The sequence below is a fragment of the Vipera ursinii genome, assembly GCF_947247035.1.
Source record: "Vipera ursinii genome assembly, chromosome: 2".
Lineage (NCBI taxonomy): Eukaryota > Metazoa > Chordata > Lepidosauria > Squamata > Viperidae > Vipera > Vipera ursinii.
Genome location: NC_139513.1, coordinates 133,498,961 through 133,517,803, shown reverse-complemented (window position 1 = coordinate 133,517,803; position 18,843 = coordinate 133,498,961). Strand labels below are relative to the sequence as shown.

General features: G+C 42.3%; 1 protein-coding gene across 6 annotated transcripts in view; it reads left to right on the top strand.

The window, feature by feature from the left end:
• The window catches only part of ARSG (arylsulfatase G), a 164,086-nt gene that overhangs the window by 95,563 nt on the left and 49,680 nt on the right, over positions 1-18,843 (top strand). For all 6 annotated transcript variants that reach the window (XM_083353177.1, XM_083353176.1, XM_083353172.1 and 3 more), the window contains 2 exons: positions 8,265-8,461; positions 18,532-18,612. In XM_083353177.1, coding sequence (XP_083209303.1) covers positions 8,265-8,461; positions 18,532-18,612 — 278 coding nt within the window. The remainder of the gene's footprint in view (positions 1-8,264; positions 8,462-18,531; positions 18,613-18,843) is intronic.

Genomic DNA, 18,843 nt, shown 5'->3' with positions numbered 1-18,843 from the left:
GAGATGCCCTCCCAGATGTCGATACGGCCCTCTGTTCGTACACCTGCTGCCATTCCCTAACGTCGTGGGAATAGGTAATCCCACGACCCGCTGCAGAGCTCCGGAGGCAACCGACCCCTGCTCCCCCCCACACGATCGATCCTGGACCTGGCCTGAACAACGTTTGATGGACTACCCCCTATTTCCAAACAACCACAAAAGATTCCCACCCCCCTCCCTAACCCCACAAAAAATTTGACTAGAAAACTAACCAGGGGCCTCTTATTAAATTTGTATCGGAGGCCCCTGCCCCTGCCCAGCCATCTCTCAGGGTCCCAACAATCGGGCCCTTCATCAAGATTAGAAATAGAAAGAAAGGCAGGTCGCACCCAGGAAGGGGGGGCACCCCTGAGGGCGAACAAGTCCGTGCTGGTGTAACAAAGATGAGGCATAATTATCCGAGCAAGTCCAGGGGAAGGCAGTCCCATAATTAATTAGTCAGGAGGATCTAAGACAGAGGGTATACCTAACAGAAAGCAACCAAGAAAAAAAATGAAAATCCCAGTGAAACCAAATATACACCTGTATTACAATAATGCATAAAAGTGATTCTGTTTTTAAGGAACAAATCAAAGCTTCCCACACTTACCACAGGATTATGATAAGTGTGGAAAGCTTTAATTTATTCCATAAAAACAGAATCACTTTTATGCAATTATTGTAATGTATACATTTATATTTAGTTTCATTGGGATTTTCTTTTTTTCTTTGGTTGCTGTCTGTTTTGGTATATGTATGTGCATATGTTGTATATGTGTACACACACTCATACACACCGGGTAACAAATACACCAGAAGGAAAATGATGTTTTGTACTTTGTTATTTTTTATTTTTCTATATTACGGCAATAAAATTTTAAAAGATTAGTAGATTGTTGTAAAGGTAAGTTTAATGAAGATTGTTCTGTGTTATCTTGGAAATGTTGAAAAAAATTGTATTTGTTTATTTTTAAGGTCCATGAGAATATAATATGCTAAATTACGCAAACACACTCACGCACACAGGCTGTATTTCTGGTCCCGTTTTGCAGCCGTCATCCCCTCTTTTTCCTTTTGGAAGGCCCTGGGGAAAAATGACTTCTCTGAGGAAATAAATCTGGCTGTAAAGGAGAAAATAACACATTTATTTACTTATTATTTATTAATTTTATTTGTATACCGCCCTTCTCCCGAAGGACTCAGGGCGGTGAACAGGGCAATACATATTAAAAAACACATGTCAACTGGCTAGGTAAAAATAAATTAGTCTCCATAATAATATCATCTTTTGTTTTACTTGGTCCTTCCTGGCAACTCACCTTTTTCCTCTACTATATGTGAATGCTGAAATCATTGAGAAATTTCAAATAGTATTCTTTGAACAATGCACTCTCCCCTTTATAGGGTTAGGGTTAGGGTATCTAAAAAAATTGGAAAATATTTCAGTGTCCCAGGGAGATACTGTTGCACTGGTTTTGGAGTAGACATTCTTGATCAAAGGACTCACAAAGATAGATTTTTTTTATAAAATACTTGATGTGGGATTTGTTAAGAAATTAAATCGTATTGTGCATGGATCGTATCTCTTTGTATAAACACACACACACACACACACATTCAGTCTTGTTTCTGCACAATACTGCAGGGAGATGAACTTTTTTCCCCTACAAACATTTATGCACTGTAATAAATCTAACATTGAGGATGCCTCAACATTCTTTGCTGATGAGTCAGGGAAGATTTCTTTATCTTCCATTCTTGCCAGATCCTCTTCTTTCCTGGGAAATATATGAAAGTTGATGTAACAGTTGTAATTTTAATCCAAGTGATTTATTATAGTATTCAAAGAAATTGCTTTGCATATCAGTCAGCTATAAATCAGTGCAGGATAGAAAATGATGTCATTTGCTAAATAATAGCAGGGAGAAGTAAACCGTTCCATGTGGAAAGTCCTGGGAGAAGTTATTTCCTGAGAGAGAAACATAATATGAAGTGAGGGAGTTTATATCTGGATTTGTACATCTTATTGATATATTCTTTGTTTTGATTGATCACATGCCACACGTTGATCATGAGCAACCACATAGATTTCCTCCACGATGATCTGTCCGTAATTTGGTCTTCTAAGGATGCACCCATCAGCATTGTAACTGTGGTGTCTGTCCACCTTGCTATTGGCCATCCTTTTCTTCTCTTTCCTTCCACCTTTTCCAGCATTGGACTGTTTCCTAGAAAGGTTTTTTCATTCTTTTGTTTATCCTGAGTTTATTGAATAATCAATTAATGCAATTGCACGAGAAGTGAGCAAAAAATCTAGCAGTTCTGAGTTTTAGTGGGCATGAAGGATTCAGAGAATATGTGAGCAAAGGAGAGCTTGACACAGTGTATGGCAGGGGTGTCAAACTCAATTTCATTGAGGGCCGCATCAGCATTGCGGTTACCCTCAGGGGGCCGAGTGGGTATGGCCAGGGTGGGTGTGGCCTACTGGGTGGGCGTGGCTAGAGTGCATATGGCTTACTGGGTGGACATGGCCAGCTCTACATCGTTCACATCAAGGGTGCCTATGGGGGCCTGGGCAGGAGTGGGACAGATCTGAGGGTCTCTGGCAGAAGGAGGGTCTCTGGGCCAGGGCCAAGGTAGTGGGGGCCATTCCCTCACTGTTTCCAGGGTGGCTTCGCGGGCCACATGAAACCACTTCGCAGGCCAGATCCGGCCCCCGGGCCTTGTGTTTGACTTGTCTGGTGTATGGGAAATGTAGCTCACAAAATCACACCTGGACGAAAATAAAGAATCTTGCTTTTTTAACTGTGCACTTAGATTTTATTCAGGATTAGTAACTTGGTGGAGCAGTGGGCTAATGCCTCCTTAAGTAACACCAGCTGCCTGCAATTAGTGCAGGTTCGAGTCCCACCAGGCTCCAGGTTGACTCAGCCTTCCATCCTTCCGAGGTAGGTAAAACGAGGACCCAGATTGTTGGGGGCAATAAGCTGACTTTGTAAAAATGCCCCTTGGTGGGGGGGGAGGCGAAAGCCCTAATAAGCAGGCATATACATAGAATGAAGGCTATTGCTAAGCACATTGATTTGTGCTTCTTAGATTGTAAGCCGCCCTGATTCTTCGGAGAAGGGCGGGATATAAATGGGATTTAAAAAAAAAAACTCAGACATTGATAAGTTTCAGGAAAAGTAATTCCTCAGCCAGAAAGTCACACTGGTAGCATTGTCTGTGGGAGGAATAAAAACAGAGAAGATGGTGGAATTGGCATTGCAATTGTATTCTATTGGCCTTGCTCTCTGTTATAAAAGGAGCTTCCTGCCATCTTACCTTTTTTGACGCTCACCCCCTCTTTCACGGATGCCACTGCACACTGAAGAGGAAAAAATAATAACTCTTGACATTTAAGATCACACTGTAAATTGGCTTGCCATCCTATAAGTCAATAGTACAGGTAGTCCTTAACTTACAACAGTTCATTTAGTCACCGTTCATTTACAATAGTACTAAAAAATGACTTATGGCCATTTTTCACACTTACGAGCATTGCAGCTTCCCTATGGTCACATGATCAAAATTCAGGTGCTTGGCAGCTGGGTCATATGACAGTTGCAGTGTCCTGGGGTCATGTGATCACCTTTTGTAACCTTCCGACAAGCAAAATCAATGGGGAAATCAGATTCACTTAACAACCGTGTTACTAATTTAAGAACTGCAGTGATTCGTTTAACAACTGTGGCAAGAAAGATTATAAAAGTGGGGCAAAATTCACTTAAAACTGTCTCACTTAGCAACAGAAATTTTGGGCTCAATTGTGGTCATAAGTGACTACCTACAGTATACTTCCAAGACAAGCAAGCCTTGCAATAAAATAGTTTATTTCTCCTAATCCTTTGTTAGCTCATGAATTCTGATGGGTAGCTCTAAATTGCTAGTGTCAGTGGAAAACGTAAGTCTTGAGGTTAATTTTTGATTGGAGATCCCCAAAGTTGGTTGAAAGATCAGTAGTTATATACTGTAAATGTTTCAAAAAACAAACAAACAAATAAAGTAACAGCCGCTACTCTTACATTGCAGCAGCAGTGACTATGATCTGTACTCAAACAGATTGCAGTAATAAGCCCCCTGAATCTGTGTTGTTTCTGATGAAACATATATAGATGTGAATTCTCTAAACCAGGGCTGTCCAACTCGGAACGTCACATGACATGTCACGACATATCGTGACTTTTTTTCCATTGCCAGCAATGGGGTGGGCACGGTTTCGCCATGACGCATCCAGCCTGCGGGGCGGCAGTTTGACACCCCTGCTCGAAACTCATCCAAATCCCAAGAAACACAACATTCTTAATGAAGCTGAGATTTTGAATTGGTGCAAATATTTAAAGAATAGTATGAACCCTGCTTGAAATAAAATTTTATTCCATAATTAACATTTCTCAGCTTTATTCCTAGCCCACTTGTGCTTCCCACGCTTCATATCCTTTCCCAAATTTAACTATGCTAAGATTTCTTCTGTCTCCAAGGAGAAAAGGAAGGAAAAAAGGATTTATATTTTTGTAGCTGTTAAAGGGGCTGGAGGTTAAGGAAGTTCCAAGAAGGACAAGAAAATCTTGTGTAATTCTTTTTCTCTTTCTTTCTCCTTTCCTTTCTCTTTCCCACCCAATGTCTTAATCAAAAATAGAACATTCCCTGTCTGTCTTACAGAATGATGTTGACTGGGGAGCAATTGATAATGTTAACATTTCAGTGCAGGTTAATTAATATTTCCTGACCTGGCAATTAAATATAAACCTTTACAAGATAAACAATTTTACTAATACATTTCAGTGACCCAAAATTTTGTAAGCGAGATAATGGAAGCATTAAGAACGGACCACATTGTTCAACTATTTCTCCTAATAGCAAAACCCAGAAAGGATAAATATAGAGCAGACATGTCAAACACAAGGCCCGGGGGAGCCGGATTTGGCCCGCAAAGTGGTTTCATGTGGCCCGCAAAGCCATCCTGGAAAAAGTGAGGGAACGGCCCCCACTGCCTTGGCCCTGGCCCAGAGACCCTCCTTCTGCTGGAGACCCTCAGATCTGTCCCACTCCTGCCCAGGCCCCCATAGGCACCCTTGATGCCAATGATGTAGAGCTGGCCATGCCCACCCAGTAGGCCATAGGCACTCTAGCCACGCCCACCCAGTAGGCCACGCCCACCCTGGCCATACCCACCCGGCCCCCTGAGGGCAACCGCAATGCTGATGTGGCTGTTCTGTACCAGCCTGCTACCGGCCCTGCAGAAAAGGCAGGGACAACCCCTTTACAAACGGCAAGAGGCTGGAATTAAGCCTGCCAAATTTATTAACATAAAACAGAGCAAAACAAGACACCAACCATGAAACAGGAGCTATGAAACAGGAACTAATCAAGCGGTTGCCTTCAGCAAACCAGCCCTCCCACGCATTCCCCTTTTATATAGTTCAGGGCGTGGCTTCTCTCTGCCTCCTTCCGAGGTGCCCCATTGCCTTCCTCTGTTTACTCCTGATTGACTGCCTCCTGCGTCGGGTGTCCTTGAACAGGGCCAGCTGTGGGTCATCTTCATCCACACTGTCAGGCTCACACAGCTGGGTCTCCGTCGTGACCAGGTGGGAGGGGCCTGGCTGAGGGCTCTCATCAGCAAGATCTTCAACCCCCTCAGCAAGCTCTTCAACACCCCCCTCCTCCTCTGAGTCATCCGACCCAACTGCCGAACCCACAGGCTGACCCTGAATCACAACAGTGGTCCTCAATGAAATTGAGTTTGACACCCCTGATATAGAGGAACATTCAAAAGTCAATGATGCAACCTTCTTATTCAATCTTGACCACAAAGTTACAACATTATGGGGTCTTGGGGGATTTCTGCAAGTTGGAATAATGCTACTACTCTATGCTAATCATCTTGCTGGGAAGAATAAAATTTCTGCTTCTTCCATCTATTCTGGCTTTCAGGCACCATTATGCTGATGCAACTGCTAGATAATGCCCATTGACCTCTATTTTAAAATGTGTGTGTGTGTGTGTGTGTGTAGAAATGAAAAGTTTAAGACAGTCTAGATAATTACTAAAGCCCATAAGATACCTCTTTTATTATATCTCATGCAATTTCAGCCATTTTCATTCTAAATTTATATGCATTTTTTTTACATCTGCAGCATTGCGCAAAACTACTTTAATGCCCACTGCCAGAAAAACTTGCTGATCTATATGTTTTGTGTAGAAAGGACATAGTACTGTCTAGATGAAAGGGGATAAAAAATAGCAAGAGCCTGTGACTGTTTTTTTCTAGTTTTTAAAAATGTGCTTACTTTAATTGTATATGTAGAAAGGCCATCACTAGGAAGTCTTCCAAACTTTTTCCTAGAGTTCAACTGTGGTGATAACAGAAGAGAAATCAGTGAGGCAAATTCCAGAAGTTATATGTGATGTGGGGTTATAGAAATGCTGGTAATTATTTATAAAATTTATAGGCCACCCATCTTACCTCAAGGTAACTCAAGGTACCGTTCAAGAATAAAAAAGGAGGTAGTGAATAAGAATGGTAACTACAAGAGAGAGAGAAAGGGAGGAGGAAGTCATAATTGTATGTTTTTATTTTCTTTTTTTATACTTTCCTTTGATACTTTTTTATACTTTCCTTTGTGCAGGGGAACCTTTACCTTTACCTTTACCTTGATTCTTTATACTTTTATTATATTTAAAATTCTAATGAAAAATAAAAAGAAATGAAGGTATGAGTCAAACCTCTCTGGATCAAAGTCAATCATTTTAGTTAAGATTGGAAAAGAAAAGTGCCATTGTACAACTTCTTGCTCCAGCCCCTGCAAAAGAGACAAACAGGAGTGGTGCTGAGAGAAACTGTTCCTGGATGTTATTTCAAGGGAATCAAAAGTTCAAGTAATGACGAATTTCAGTGCACGAAGGAAAAATTATTCCTGTCAGGTTTTTTTTCTTTTAATCAATTGCTCAACTGGGTGGTGGCTTATGTTGCAAAATGGTTTTCAAAACTGTGAGATGACACCATAGGACAGAAAGTGCAAACAGAATAATCCCAGAAAATGAAATAGAATCTGTTTTTCCACTTATCCCAGGAAAAAGTAGCAGTAGTACCAGCCTTTGGTTTCACAGTATTTGTTAGATCAAGTAGGGTCATTGACATCCTTTGATCCAACTTTTATAGCCAAGATGGATTTTTGTAACAGCCAATTGGGAAATTATCAAGTATGGAAGAAAAGGGAACATTATTAAATACAGAGAGAATAAAGGCATTAGCTGTATTTAATTTTAATTAAAATGAACATTAATCCAATTTTGTTTTTATCTCTGCTCAGTTCTAAGCCATGGTTTCCTCATCAGATAAAAGGGAAAATGTAGCTTTGATTCCCAAATTTTTGCACAGATCTGCTTTAGTGTACCTTCTAATTAAATATGAATTAACAGTAATTTCTTCTGGAGGAAAATGTGAGAATTTCCTTTTACAGTTATATTTTTTTATAAATCTGTAATATATTTATTTTTATTATTGTAATTATTTTCTTTTTTAAAAAAAATATTAAGTTGCTCAGAGTCACTGGGTCACCTTCTTAGAAATCAATGTCCGCTAGGAAAGCTGATATGAACAGGTTTATATAAATGAGATAAATGAAAGTTTGGTAGGAAAGGAGATTTGCTTAAGAAGCCAAAGAAAAGAAAATACAAAAGTAGAGGTACAACCCCAACTGAGCCTCAAATTTCTGTTGCTAAGCAAGACAGTTGTGAAGTGAATTGCACCAGATTTTGCGACCTTTCTTTGCACATTTCTTAAGCAAATCACCAAATTTTTAAAATAAATCATGCAGTTGTTAAACAGACCTGGTTTCCCCTCCCCCATTGACTTTGCTTGTTGGAAGCCAGCTAGGAAGATTATAAATGGTGTTCCCATGATACGCTGCAACTGTCATAAACACAGGCCAGATACCAAATTTTGATCACTTGACCATGAGGATGCTGCAGCAGTCTTAAGTGTGGAAACCGGTCATAAGTCCCTTTTTTCAATGCTTTTGTAACTTTGAATGGTCACTAAATGAATGGTTGTAAGTCAAGGACTACCTTACTGTTGGAATTTTAGTCAGTTGCTGTGTGAGACTACCCACTACTAATGGCAATAATTGTGTAGTAATTGTGATCAAGGATGTTGCTCCTCCACATAATTAACTTGCAAACCTTTATTTTATTTCATTTGCCAGCCAGAAAGGCCTCCCTTTCTTCCTGTATCTTGCTCTGGCTCATATGCACGTGCCTTTGGTCTTGTCTGAGGCACCTTGGAATCAATCTTGCGAAGATCCCTATGGAACATACTTGAAGGAAATGGATGCTTTGGTGGGACGGGTCAAGGATGCAGTTGACAGCACAGCAAAGGAAGATACATTCCTCTGGTTTACAGGTGAAGTAATAAAGCCCCTCACGGCAATACAGGTGGCACAGAAATGTCATTTTAATGGGGACATTTGAAAATCTATTCCAAAAACTTGCTAGGTACAATGGGGCTAATAGCATGAATCAGCCTGGTAAATTAAATAATGATGTATGTTAAATGTTTCAGGTGTGGTGGCTAGGGACTCCGATCCAGTGCAAGAAGCAAACATCCCTGATGGATAGCTGTCAAGTCACTGCTTGAATACACCAGGCCCACATGCCACCATCCATACCTGAAAAAATGCCACACTTATACGATCTCTGTAACTCTATTTAAAAGGAATATCTATCCCTCATTCTTGATTTAAATCTAAAATATTACCTATCCCCAACCAGAAAGAGATGATGGAACAAATTCATATGACAGCCCTATTTGAATATTGAACATTATTATGAGCTGCTAGATTACATTCCATACTATAGAATTATATTAATGGAGAACAATATTGATTTGTTAAGGTAAGCAGATTGAAGATCCAGTTAAGTGATTATCCAACGTCACATTGCAATAAAAAAAACCTGACTATATTTATGCTTGATTTATATGCCTGTGAAAAAGAATATTTGTAGCTCAAGTTGAACTGTGGGCTCCTTGGTGCCCTCTGAACATAGTGATTTTTTTGCAGACATCTCATTGTCCAGCTAGGTAACATCATCAGTGCTAGAAAAATGTGGTATTTGCTGTCTTTTTATATACTAGTGGTCTGTGCCGTCAGTTTTCGTGGGCATGGGCCATACCAACACTGACAGGGCATGCCACAAAATAAAAAAATGGACCTCAAATGTAATAATAATAGCAGCAGTAGTAGTAGTAATAGTAGGCTCCTTGGGTGCAATCCCAAAACAACTGGAGCACCACTCGGAACACCATTGGCATTGACAAATTCGCCATTAGTTAATTGCAAAAGGCAGCCTTACTAGGAACTGCTTCCATCCTGCGACAATATCTATAATACCATCAAACAGCCACATCTTCCTATCCCAGGTCTTTGGTAAGGACTCAATAGGTAGACAAAAATGCCAAATCCAGTCTGAACATCTGGCTGATTATGCGAATAATAATAATAATAATAATAATAATAATAATAATAATAATAATAATAATAATAATAATAATAATAATAATATAATAAAGTAGTAGTAGTAGTAGTAGTAGTAGTAGTAGTTGGAAGGGACCTTGGAGATCATCTAGTCCAAGCCCCTGCCCAGGCAGGAAACCCTATACCATTTCAGACAAATGGCTGTCCAATCTCTTCTTAAAGACTTCCAGTGTCGGAGCATTTACCACTTCTGGAGGCAGGTTGTTCCACTGGTTAATTGTTCTAACTGTCAGAAAGTTTCTCCTTAGTTCTAAGTTGCATCTCTCTTTGGTTAGTTTTCATCCATTGCTTCTTGTCCTGCCTTCAGGTGCTTTGGAGAATAGCTTGACTCCCTCTTCCTTGTGGTAAGCCCTGAGATATTGGAACACTGCTATCATGTCACCCCTAGTCCTTCTCTCTGTTAAACTAGACGTACCCAATTCCAGAAACCGTTCCTTATATGTTTTAGCCTCTGGTCCCCTAATCATCTTTGTTGCTCTTCTCTGTACTCTTTCTAGATTCCCAACATCTTTTTTACATCGTGGTGACCAAAACTGGATGCAGTATTCCAAGTGTAGCCTTACCAAGGCATTGTAAAGTGATATTAATACTTCACGTGATCTTGATTCTGTCCCTCTGTTAATGCAGCCTAGCACTGTGTTGGCTTTTTTGGCAGCTGCAGCACACTGCTGGCTCATATTTAAGTGATTGTCCACTAGGACTCCAAGATCCCTCTCACAGTTACTACTATTGAGCAAGGTACCTCCTAAACTGTGCATTTGGCTTTTCTTGCCTAAATGTAGAACCTTACTTTTTTCACCATTGAATTTCATTATGTTAGATAGTGCCCAATGTTCCAGTCTGTCAAGATCCTTCTGTAAACCTGTCTTCTGGAGTATCAACAGCTTGGTGTCGTCTGCAAATTTGATGAGTTCCCCATCTAACCCCTCACCCAAATCATTGATGAAGATGTTGAAGAGCACTGGGCCCAGAACAGAGCCCTGGGGCACCCCACTACACACTTCCCTCCATGTAGATGCAGTTCCATTCAGGACCACATGCTAAGTACGGCCGGTCAGCCAGCTATGAATCCATCTGGTGGTGATGCTGTCTAACCCACATTTTTCTATCTTATCAAGTAGTAGTACATACCTATTGGGTTTCTGCTAGACTGGAATGGCTATTTTAGTTTAAGATTTTAGTTTAGAAAAATATAAATTGGAAATTGAATTAATTAATAGATGTACATTTTAACTCTCTTGCATGGCTAGGTTTAATGATTTGAATTTATAATCCTAAATAGGAGGGCTTCAGGATAAGCATCCAACATATTCTGTAGTGCAGATAGATTCTTCCTGTGGAATATAGTCCCAAAATAATAAAGGTCTTTATTTAAAATTAATTAGCAATAGCATTTTAATGGAAAATGAGAATGCAGTGGGAGAAGGGGAACTATCAGTGCCCAAAATTTTATGCAGCCTGGGTTCGTGGCAATTTGGACATGCAAAGCTAAGGCTGCAAGCCAGGCTCTCTCAACTCAACCCCAACAAGACTGAGTGGCTGTGCATACCGGCATACCGGAATATTCAGAATATCCCATCTCTTTCTAGGGGGGGTGAGCTATTACCCCCCGTAGATAGGGCTCGCAACTTGGGAGTCCTCCTAGATTCACGGCTTACTTTGGAAGATCACATAGTGGCCGTGACTAGGGGGGCCTTCGCCCAGGTTCGCCTGGTGCGCCAGTTGCGGCCCTATCTAGACCGGGATGCCCTGCGTACGGTCACTCATGCGCTCGTGACCTCTCGTTTAGACTACTGCAATGCTCTCTACATGAGGCTGCCCTTGAAGACCACTCGGAGGCTCCAACTGGTACAGAATGCAGCCGCGAGAGTTGTGTTGGGAGTCTCCCGATACTCCCATGTTACACCTCTGCTCCGTGAGCTGCATTGGCTTCCAGTTGCCTTCCGAGTGAAATTCAAGGTGCTGGTGATGACATACAAAGCCCTACATGGCATGGGTCCGGATTACCTACGGGAGCACCTACTGCCGGTGTCAACTTCCCTCCGCCCAATACGCTCCCACAGAGAGGGTCTCCTCAGGGTGCCACCGGTCAGAGAATGCCGACTGGTGGCCCCCAGGGGGAGGGCGTTCTCTGTGGGCGCTCCGGCTTTATGGAACCGTCTTCCGGTTGAGCTCCGGATGGCGCCTGACCTTCGCTTCTTCCGGCGCGATCTAAAGACGTATCTTTTTGAACAAGCTGGCCTGGCCTGATGGGAGGGGGTTGGGTTTTTATTACTTTTAAATGCGTTTTAATCTATTTAAGAGTTCTGGGCACTTGTTTAATCTTTTTTAATTTTTGTATTCTGTCTTTTTAACATGTATCGCCCTGTTCACCGCCCTGAGTCCTTCGGGAGAAGGGCGGTATACAAATAAAATTATTATTATTATTATTATTATTATTATTATTATTATTATTATTATTATTATTATTATTATTATTATTAATAATAATAATAATAATAATAATAATAATAATAATAATAATAATAATAATAATAATCCCTGCAGTCTAGCTCATGGCTCTTAAAATAAAGGGCCTGCTGACTAGTGATTACTGTGCATACTGTACTCTAAAGAAAGATGCAGCAGACTCATGGAATGTGAGACAAAAGGATTCTTTGCCTTCATACAGTCTTGGCTGGAAGTCCTCAGAGAAGCAAAAATGTTATGGGACAGATTTCCCTGACTGGCGCTAGGACTCCAACCCTGTGCCTCTAATGACCTAGGAGAATTAAAAGCAGTAAAAGTATAGAGGTATCAGCTCCCCTCTTATTTATTTGCAGTGCTGCTTTTTTTTCTGCTGCTACCTTTGTTTTCTTCCTTTGTCTGTCCCCCTTGCTTCTTTGTTTGCTCAGAGTGTTTAGAGCAGACATGTCAAACACAAGGCCTGGGGCCAGATCCGGCCCGCGAAGTGGTTTCATGTGGCCCCCGAAGCCATCCTGGAAACAGTGAGGGAACGGCCCCCACTGCCTTGGCCCTGGCCCAGAGACCCTCCTTCTGCCAGAGACCCTCAGATCTGTCCCACTCCTGCCCAGGCCCCCATAGACACCCTTGATGCGAACGATGCAGAGCTGGCCACGCCCACCCAGTAGGCCATAGGCACTCTAGCCACACCCACCCAGTAGGCCACGCCCACCCTGACCATACCCACCCGGCCCCCTGAGGGCAACCGCAATGCTGATGCGGCCCTCAATGTAATTGAGTTTGACACCCCTGGTTTAGAAGTTAGTGATGATTAGCTTCCGTACGCAGAACTCAAGTCTTGTGTTACAATGCAGGTAATCCAGGTTTCCGTACTTTAACTTCATTAAGATGGAACAGTCTTTTTTATTCTTTGTTACTCCATTGTTGGGCTTCTACTAGCAACGTACACACTAAAAGGCTTGCAGCTGGTAACCCTGGTTAAAAATAAACTTCAGCCATTTACAGGGAGTCCGTGATTTACAGCCACAACTGAGCCTGAAATTTCCATTGCTAAGCACGACAGTTGTTAAGCGAGCCTTGCCCCATTTTAGGACCTTTCTTGCCACGGTTGTTAAGCGAATCGTTGCATCTGTTAAGTCAGTAATGTGGTTGTTAAGGGAATCTGGCTTCCCCACTGACCTTGCTTTTTAGAAGGCCGCAAAAGGTGATCACATGATCCTGGGACATTGCAGCCCTCATTAATACAAGCCAGTTGCCAAGCATCCACATTTTGATTTGGTAACCCATGGGGGTGCTGCGATGTTTGTAAGTGTGAAAAATGGTCATAAGTCACCTTTTCAGTGCGGGTACAACTTCAAACGATCACTAAATGAAGGGTTATAAGACAAGTATTTGGGACTGGGGTCTTTTGTTCTGTTGCATAGAGCAGCGTTTCCCAACCTTAGGAACTTGAAGATGCGTGGACTTCAACTCCCAGAATTCCCCAGCCAGCATAGCTGGCTGGGGAATTCTGGGAGTTGAAGTCCACGCATCTTCAAGTTCCTAAGGTTGGGAAACGCTGGCATAGAGATTCCAGAAGTGAGTTATCTATGCATTCTGAAGCAGGAGCTGGCAGTATAACTACCAGCCCAAGTAGAACTCTTTCATCTGTGGCTATAGCCTCATCCAGACACCCTCGAACTGGTGTTGAGATGAGCAGCAAACAAATCCAATAAACTCAGATAAATGTTCTGAAAAGATAGTGCTCCCCAGTGCTTTTTTTGTAAAAGAAAAAGGTGCCGGAACTCACACATGTCATACAACCCGCCTTGCCTACCCTACAAGGTTCCATCCAAAAAAAGGTGCCGGAACTCCGTTCTGAGCGTTCTATGAGAAAAAAAGCCCTGGTGCTCCCCAAAAGCATCTGACAGGCTGATGGTTTATGACAGATACCGGCTTCTTGCAACCATCACCGATTCTTAAAATTGGTCTCTTAGAGACTTATTTTGTCATATACCCTATAGGTTTAGAGAAAAAAAGGAGATTAAGGAAGGCCTCCTCTTGAAGGATCAGCTGGTAGCTCCTGTCCCCCAAATGAACCTCTGCTAATAAAAATGTTTTCCCCCCTAGGAATTCATGGAACAAAGTAAAAAGGTGAAAGCGGTAGAATGGAGGTATATTTTTTGTGTGCTTGTGCTGTATTTGAAGGAGCTTAAACAACTTTATCCACTTCTAGATTTAATCATAAATGAGCCGGGGGGGGGGTTCTCAGAAATGGTTTTTAAACCAGTCAGACATCCAGATGAATAACAACACTTGTTATTAACATTCAGATTAATTTACTGGAACTGTAAAATAGATGTTCAGATTAATTTGCAGCTCTGATGTTTTGCTGCTTCAAGCTATAATTGTACATTTGTGAAATCTGTGTTTGACTTTTGAGTCGTCCTGGATCTACCAGTTAAAGAACTGGGCAGTGCCTCCTTACTTACTTTCTCCACACCGCTGGGCTCCCATCTGAAAAGAGAAATCGGCACACAAGTTCTGCTTTTATATAGAGAGAAAGAGATAGAGTTAGAGTTATAGATAGATAGATAGATAGCTAGATAGAAGATAGACAGACATAAACATAGACATATAGACAGATAAAAATAAAACCCAGAGTAGGGGTTTCAGACTCTGTAAATTTGTGAAACTGGTTTAGGGCATAGCATACAGTTCAGTTTAGTTTGAATCTTAGTGTATCCTTGCTCCTTCTGAACTTACAACACTTACATAGCTGTAGCTGAGTTTTAGCCATAAAGCAGATGAGGTGATACAACTGGCTGGTCCTAGATTGTTCTCAGGAACAGCTGTGCAGTGTAGGTTAACCTTGGCAGGGATTCTTTCTTGTCACCAAATTTAATGTAGACGGTGAACAGACTGCCCAATTTACTTATAATTTTTAAAGGGGTTCTGCATGTATCAGTTGTCCATTCTGAAGTTTGTTCACCACAGGCACTCTTTGCTTGAACAAATTCTTCAATTGTAGCCAAAAACACAAACCTTGTCACCTTTGACTAATAATTAAGCACTTCATTACATAAGAAGAAAATAGCCAGTTCCGAAGTCTGCTGTTAATGAGTTGTTTTCTCCTAAGTGAGGGACCTAAAACGTCGTTCATTAAACTCCAAGGCAAACTCTTTCTTACTATTGTTTTGTCTTTAAGAATTATTCAAGTGGCAAGTAGCTCTCCTCCTCACTCAGAAAAAACGTGTCTCTGCAAGTTGTTTCCCCTGTTTTGAGGAAAAAACAATGTTAATCTTTTAGACTTTGTAATTGTCCTGTTTCATAGCCCTGTTTAGGGACCCATTTGTATTCAATGTGTTTGGCAGCCAGATTTTCTTTTGTAAAAAAATACAAATTTTATTAAAAGAAATTTTTTATTAAAACAAATTCACTGTTGTACATCATCCAGACACACACTCTTGTGAGATGGTCAGCCATATAAATACGATGAATATTTTTAACAAAATAAAATCAATATAAATATTAGAAAATAAAGAGTGAAAATAAAAATAATGAATAAGTAGAATAGATTGAAATATAAATAGAAGAGGAAAAAAGTGTTCAGGTCTTGACAAATTATAATATTTGTTGGCTATAAGTGCTGAGGAAAATAACGAACACAAGAAGAGGCGACCAACTGCACACAGTTAGAACTTCCACATTAACCTTATGTTACTCTGGGAGAATATGCCAGCTCTGTTTGATAGATCAAAACATGCAAAACAGGTAAAGATGGGAAATGAGTTGAACTAGTCATCAGGTGAAAAAAGCCCATAGTTGTCAGGGAGGCTGTGAACTTTTGAGGCATTCCAGAACCTACCCCAGCTCGTAAAGCATATGTTAAAATTTCAAGTAGGATAGAGGAAGCATTTGCTATTTATTTTTCCTCCAGCCAATAGATTTGTTTGGCCAACTTGATCTTATCATCAAGTTTTGCATAGTCGCCATGCTGTTCAAGGAAAGCTACCCATTTTGTTTCTGCAGTCTAAACTTTTATTTTAGAATTATACCTATGATGACACTTTTTGTTTTGATGGGTCAGGGATTGTAACAATAAAGTGACTTTATTGTTTAGTTTAGTCATCATCTGACGGACAAAATCGCTCAGATCCAAGCCGGCCTGGACTCTGACTGGGCGGAGTCTGACGTGGAGGAATCGGACGGTCTTGAGCATGTTATCTGGACTGAGTTCGATCCTGTTTCCCCTGATGATGTGGACAGGATCATGAGGAGGCTGAGCTCCACCACCTGTTTGTTGGATCCGTGCCCCTCCTGGCTGGTTTATGCGGCCCGGGAGGAGACACAAGGCTGGTTCCAGGCAGTTATATCAGCTTCTTTGAGTGAGGGTAGTTTCCCCGCCGCCTTGAAAGAGGCGGTGGTGAGACCTCTCCTCAAGAAGCCTGCCCTGGACCCGGCTGTTTTAAACAATTATCGTCCAGTCTCCAACCTTCGCTTTTTGGCAAAAGTTGTTGAGAGTGTGGTGGCGCATCAGCTTCCTCTGTTCCTGGAGGAAACTGATTATCTGGACCCATACCAATTGGGTTTCAGGCCTGGACACAGCACGGAGATGGCATTGGTCGCGCTGGTGAATGATCTCTGGTGGGCTCGGGACAGGGGTTATTCCTCTGTCCTAGTCCTATTAGATCTCTCAGCGGCTTTTGATACCATCGACCATGGTATCCTACTGCGGCGTCTCAGGGGGTTGGGAGTGGGAGGCACCGTTTTACGGTGGTTCTCCTCCTATCTCCTGGGCCGCTCGCAGTCAGTGTTGACGGGAGGGCAGAGATCCACCCCGAGGCCTCTTGTTTGTGGAGTTCCTCAGGGGTCGGTTCTCTCGCCCCTCCTGTTCAACATCTATATGAAGCTGCTGGGTGAGATCATTCGTGGTTTCGGGGTGGGGGATCATCAGTATGCTGATGATACCCAGCTTTTTCTTTCCACCCCGAACCAACCCAGCGATGCCCTTGCTGTGATGTCCCATTGCCTGGAGGCGGTCCAGGTCTGGATGGGGAGAAACAGGCTTCGTCTCAATCCTGCCAAGACTGAGTGGCTGTGCATATCGGCATCTCGGGTTAACCAGACCATTCCACCTTTAACGATGGGGGGTGAGGTGTTACCCCCCCCCATTGATAGGGCTCGCAACTTGGGCGTCCTCCTTGACTCCCGGCTCAATTTTGAAGACCACATAGGAGCCGTGACCAGGGGGGCTTTTGCTCAGGTTCGCCTGGTGCGCCAGTTGCGACCCTACCTGGACCGAGATGCCCTACGTACAGTCACTCATGCGCTCATGACCTCCCGTTTAGACTACTGCAACGCTCTCTACATGGGGCTGCCCTTGAGGACCACTCGGAGGCTTCAGCTGGTGCAGAATGCGGCCGCGCGAGTTGTGATGGGGGTTTCCCGATACTCCCATGTAACACCTCTACTCCGCGAGCTGCATTGGCTTCCGGTTGCCCTCCGGGTGAGATTCAAGGTACTGGTAATGACCTATAAAGCCCTAAATGGCTTGGGTCTGGGATATCTGAGGGAACACCTGCTGCCGGCATCAAGCTCCCTTCGTCCAGTGCGCTCCCACAGGGAGGGACTTCTCAGGGTGCCGCCGGTAAAAGATTGCCGGCAGGTAACACCCAGGGGGAGGGCCTTCTCAGTGGGTGCGCCTGCCCTCTGGAACCAGCTGCCCGTGGAGCTTAGGACTGCCCCCGACCTCCGTTCATTCCGCCTGGACCTGAAGACCTGGCTCTTCTTGCTCTCTGGCCCAGGCTGAGAATTTTAATTTTAATTGGGGTTTTTTACTTTTTCAGGGACTGTTGTAATTATTTTTAATTGTTTTTAACTTTTGTATTTCTTGTTTAAAATACCCTGTAAACCGCCCTGAGTCCTGCGGGAAAGGGCGGTATATAAATCCAATTAAATAAATACTTCCTTTCCTTTCTCTGAAGATGTTTTATGCATTTTATGCAGAATTGACTTGGGAGGCCAGTGTGTGGTGTAGTTGGTTCACATGGTGTAGTAAGATGGAGGGTTTGTTGTCACTGTGTGTTGGGGGGGTGGGAGCACAAAGGGAGGCTCAGCTAATCTCAATGTACACATAGTTGTACTTCGACAGTAAAGGTTCATTTCATTTAGAGAATTTACTAAACTCCTGCATTAAGGAACAGGTGAGTCTGCAGGGATGGAATTCTGCAGTCTTTCAATATCCTTTATAATCTTGTATCTTCCTTTCCAGCTTCATATAATCCATTTGATAGTAAAAGAAGAAGAAGAAGCTTGATAAAGCTTGGTAAACCATGTGTAATTGTTATTTTTTAAAGAAATATTCAGTTGAAAGAAATGGAAATTACACTCTTTGGCCCTTCAACTGTAACCTTGCTGTGGCTGCTGCCATTGTTTCCAGTGAAAGACACCTTCCTGTTCTGTTTATCAACAAGGTCTCTTCTTATCTTTCTAGGAGACAATGGTCCTTGGTCTGAAAAGTGTGACTATGCAGGAAGTGTTGGTCCATATACAGGGATGTGGCAAAGAACAAAAGGTAACAGGACTTTTTGAAAGTTCTTGTCAGTTTTTCTGACTAAATAATTTGGGCTGCATTTTGTTTTCTTTTTCTTTTTTCTTTTTTCCCCAATCTGGTAGTTCCTCTCTTCTTTTGAAACATGCTTTGCTGGGCACATGGCTGCATGACGTTAGAGGGCTATCCTATAGTCGATTTTGCCTCCAGCAGTCATTTATGAAATGCAGTCAGCGTGGGAAAGTTGTCTGTGTG